Here is a 4,439-nt window from a genome sequence, read left to right as displayed (position 1 = left end):
AGAGAGAGAGAAAGAGAGAGAGAGAGAGAGAGAGAGAGAGAGAGAGAGAGAGAGAGAAGGAAGGGGAGGGAGAGGGGGGATGGGAGGTCCATGGGGGAGGGGAGCTGAGTGCTCACTCTGTTGTCACTGGCCAGAGAAAGAGAGAGAGAGAGAGAGAAAGGGAGAGAAGGAGAGAGGGAGGAGGGAAAGAGTTGTATGTGTCCCATATGTGGAAAAAAGGCATAGCAGTGCACACACAGGGTCTGGTCTGTCCGGGGATTATCCTGGTGCTTTCAGCTCTGATGGAGGACATGCAGGCATGAACAGGTAAGGCCGCTTGTCTCCTCTGCATCATCTCGGTGTGGAGCTGCTGTCAGAGCCAGCTGCTCTGTCTGACTGGGCTCGGCTTCAAGTTGGAGAACCGAGCCTGTTCCGTGCAGCTCTCTCCACTGACCATGAGACATTTCTTCCCCCTCCCCACCTCCACCCCACCTGCCCTGTCTTTTCTCCTGCAAAAGCTCTGTTTGTTTTAAGTGTAAACTGTGGTCGGTTGCTGTAGAGCGCAGTGTTATTCTGGACTGAGTGGTAAAAGTTGGCTGTCAGTTAAAGCAGAGGGGGTTGCAGCCTGAGACGGCCCTGTTCGTGACGCCTGTTGRTGTTCAGAGACAGCCGTGGGGTCATTGCGTAATGTTTCCTTCATGTGAATGGATCGGGTTATCATGTAGCCATTGCTATATTTCTATTAAATAACACGCTGTGTGTACGTTTGACCAAAAAAAAGAGTTCGTGATATTGGAAACGTTAAATATTTTTGTCACAAATCAGTGGACAGTTAATATTCTGACAGCTTTGCTTTAATAAACTTGTATTCTTTTTGGGGGAAACGCATGTCTACATAAGTTAGAACAAAACAAGTGGCTTGTGGTATTTTTTGTTAGAATTAAAATAAAAGTGGGCGATCATGTCTTTAATCTACGTGATTAAAATGAGACTTTTACTCAGTCAAACAACATCATATGTTGACTTATCTTTGAAAACAGAGCTGGTTAAAGTACTTTGTTTCTAAAATGTTTAACTTCAGTCTGTAATAGACTGAATCAGTTCATTATTTAGCTCATTATGTGGAAATTGTGCAATTAAAGGACAGAGTTAGTCATGCATTTTGCTCGCAGAGCTCCAAAAGTATTTGGTGTCCTGAGAATGCAGTCTTTATTGCCTCAGCGCACAGAGCAGTGGTATGCATGAGTCTTTTTGTGAGGCAGATTTAGAAAACCCTCTTTAGAGCCTGGACACAGCTTCACAATCAGCTTAATGCCTGCCTGTAATGAATGCCCTTGTGTGTGTGTGTGTGAATTTGGCAGACTGCGTGGACGTGAATTCTGTTTTTTGTTACACGGATCGGGCTCTCAGGTTGGACTGTAACTCTATCATAGTCTCTGGTTCAGGTCTGTTCTGTGTGTCCTTGCATGTGTGTCGCTGTGTGGACTTGCCTAAACAGCTTGTGAGTGTTTGTCCAAACATTGCGCAGCATCCAGTAGCTGCCTCACCTTTTTTTTTTTTTTGTTTCTCTCTCTGTTTTCTCCCCCCAGGTTGTTCTGTTGTCAGTGCAAGCTCATGTCAGTGATGGACTACAGCCGGAGCGGCGCTAACCTTAGCTGGCATTCATGAAACAGCTTTCCTCCTCACTGAGACCAGCTCCACAGAATGCTGAGTCCTATTGTCCCTTATAGTGAGTAGGACACTCTTTTTCTTTCTCTCCCTACACACCAGAGAGCTTCACTTGACATAGCTGGACTTTGCCTGAATCAATGAACTCCCTGCTACAAAAATAAGCTGGAGTGGACACAGTGTTGTAAAGTTTGCAAACAGAACGAAAGCAACGATAAGTGAATGTCAGCATCGGTGCCAAGGCCGGACTTTTCCTTGACGTTCACTGTGGAAATGCTAAACCCTGAGCTCTGGCCCCTGTTTGAATGTTTTATCAGCAGATGGTGGAAACAGCTGTGGGACAGAAGAGGGATGATGGTTTAAGCTGCAGAAACTACTTAGCTAGGCAATTGTAATTTTTACCAGTACAGCAGCGCAGAGCTTTCAACACACATGCTCTGCCTCTACACCCCCCCACCCCCTCCAGCTTTCTGTTTCTTTTTACAATGCTGACTTAATAACTGACATGTCCAGCAGTCGCCTCCTCTACGTGCACCCTCGCACCAGGTTTCATTGGAGTCCAGTGCTTTGGCTCTCCAAAACAGCATTGTTTGGCGGCCAGCATGGGGCTGCCTCCGCGGCCTCGTCCTCGAGAGCCCCCCTCCCCACAGCTCCTTAACTCGCCTCAAAAGGGCCATTATTGTCATGACAGTCCCAAGAATAGTGGGAGAAATCAAACGGAATGGCTGATTTAAAAAGTAATGCTCAAGAAAAAAAAAGATAACTGAGCCTGAACTTTGTTTCAAAACGAGCTGCGGTCGCACTGTAAGGAAGTGTTTGTGAATTTGAGTGTAAGCAAATGTTTGACAGTTACTATCAGTGTTTKTTGGCTTTTCTGTAAAATTCATCCTTGAGATAATAAGCAAATATGTAGCTGACCTCTTGTGCTGTTAGAAAACATAACCTCTCGTTCGACTGATTTAATATCAGCTCTTTTGAATGTTTTGCCTTTTAGAAGGAACATGTCAGCAAAATTCACTGTTTTAGCTGTTAAATACATTTTGTTGTGTACTTGGAGTCTCTAAGATTGCAGAAGATTTGAATTTAGTCTCTCCCAGTGTTGCGTAGAAACCTTTATATTCTGTTTCGGTCACAGTTTTCAACCCATTCCATTTTCTTTATTTTCTATAACCGTGTTTCCATCAATGGTTTTTTTATGCCCATTTTGAAGTATCGAATTAGAAAAGGTTGATGGAAACTGCAAACTTCGAAAAAATGTCCTTCGTTCGCAAAAACGTTTTTGAATTTTCTGAAAAATGTTAATGCGCAAAAAGGGAGCTGGAAACAGATTTGCAGAATAGGTTCTGGCGTAGCGAACATTTACCTCACTGTTGATCAGCAGTTTCTGCTGTTGGCCTCTTCCTGGATATTCCCATAGTGCAAAGAGAATTGCTTTTCTCTCTGTACGACTTCACACAGAATGCATGTTTGCCAATATTAGTTGATATGACAGAACAATTATAGCATGCCCGATAGAAACACATTCCTGAAAACTTCTCTCCTTTGTCATGAGATGTGTGGTCCCTGCTAGTTTGTACTGCTACTTCCTGTTTATTACAGCCAAGCATAAAGTCAATGTCTGATGAAATTAAGCTTTCCGTTGTCTGGTTGATTTGCCCCAAACAAGTTCATAGAAACACGCCTGATTTGCATTACTTTGTTTATAATTTTCTTTTTTGTGACATTTTAAAAATTCACTCAAAATTCACATCACATTTGGATGGAAACATGGCTTATGAACTATTGCATTAAATTATTAGCGACAAAACTGACAAGTGAGGTTTGGACTTACAAACTACAATTTTGTCGTCTTCATCCTCCTCTGGCTTTGGGTTCAGACTCTGGTTCCAACATGCAAGGCTGGTTGGACAAGTCTTCTGTTGTTGTCATCTTTTAATTAATTTTTAAGTAAAAACGTCCTACGACCTAGACAGTTGTAAACACCTCTAACAAACTAGAATAAACTGCTCTGGAAGCTGGAGGGGGGCGGGGTGTGAAGATGGATTTGGGTTTAAAGAGACAGCCTTAAAACGAGTTGATCTGAGACACACCTCAGAAAAGGGGGGCTTGTGGAGTTACAATAGGGAGAAATTCAGACCAAAGCATTGCAGTTCCACTTTATATAGACCCCAACTAAATGATTTAAATGGGAAAATGAGGATTTTAAAGCATGATATGTCTCCTGTATATTAGTCCGAGTTATTAAGATGGCCTGAATGCTATTCATCCCATCAGCCCCCTGTACCCTGCTGGTCCACACTGAATGCAGGGCTGCTGGAGTGGACAGCATGTCTAAGAATTAGGAGTGGGAATCTTTTACTATCACACCGTTCGATTCGATTCAGATTTTTGGAGTCACGATTCGACTCAAAATCGATTTTTTTCCATTCAAAACTCAATGTGAGCCTATTTGTCATGATCCTAAATGCTTCATCTTCATTTTGCAAATTTTGCACACAGTGAAGCTCATGTCAACTCAGACTCATTTAATTAAAAAAAACAAACAAAATGAGCCAAAATCTTTGCATTCAATGAAGAAAGGGTCAGTTGARTCTCTCTTTCCTCCAGTTTTGTAGTTTCCTCTTTTTTTGGTGCTTTCTGCGCATTCATACATTCCAGAACCAGCTCCATGTGACGTCAGGACGTCCCAAGTGGTTACAAAATGGAGGCTGACAACATTTGGATTTTCTTTATGTATGTATGTATGTATGTATGTATGTATGTATGTATGTATGTATGTATGTATGTATGTA

At 42.5% G+C, this 4,439-nt stretch overlaps 1 protein-coding gene across 1 annotated transcript in view; it reads left to right on the top strand.

Annotated features, from left to right (window-relative positions):
- The first annotated feature begins 140 nt into the window (after window positions 1-140).
- fignl2 (fidgetin like 2) overlaps window positions 141-4,439 on the top strand; it is an 18,989-nt gene continuing 14,690 nt past the window's right edge. The window contains exons 1-2 of the mRNA XM_014019519.1: window positions 141-306; window positions 1,569-1,708. Coding sequence (XP_013874973.1) covers window positions 1,684-1,708 — 25 coding nt within the window. The 5' untranslated portion in view covers window positions 141-306; window positions 1,569-1,683. The remainder of the gene's footprint in view (window positions 307-1,568; window positions 1,709-4,439) is intronic.

This window comes from Austrofundulus limnaeus, unplaced genomic scaffold, assembly GCF_001266775.1.
Source record: "Austrofundulus limnaeus strain Quisiro unplaced genomic scaffold, Austrofundulus_limnaeus-1.0 Scaffold3, whole genome shotgun sequence".
NCBI lineage: Eukaryota > Metazoa > Chordata > Actinopteri > Cyprinodontiformes > Rivulidae > Austrofundulus > Austrofundulus limnaeus.
Note: the sequence above shows the minus strand (reverse complement) of the source record. Positions and strands in the feature narration are given on the sequence as shown.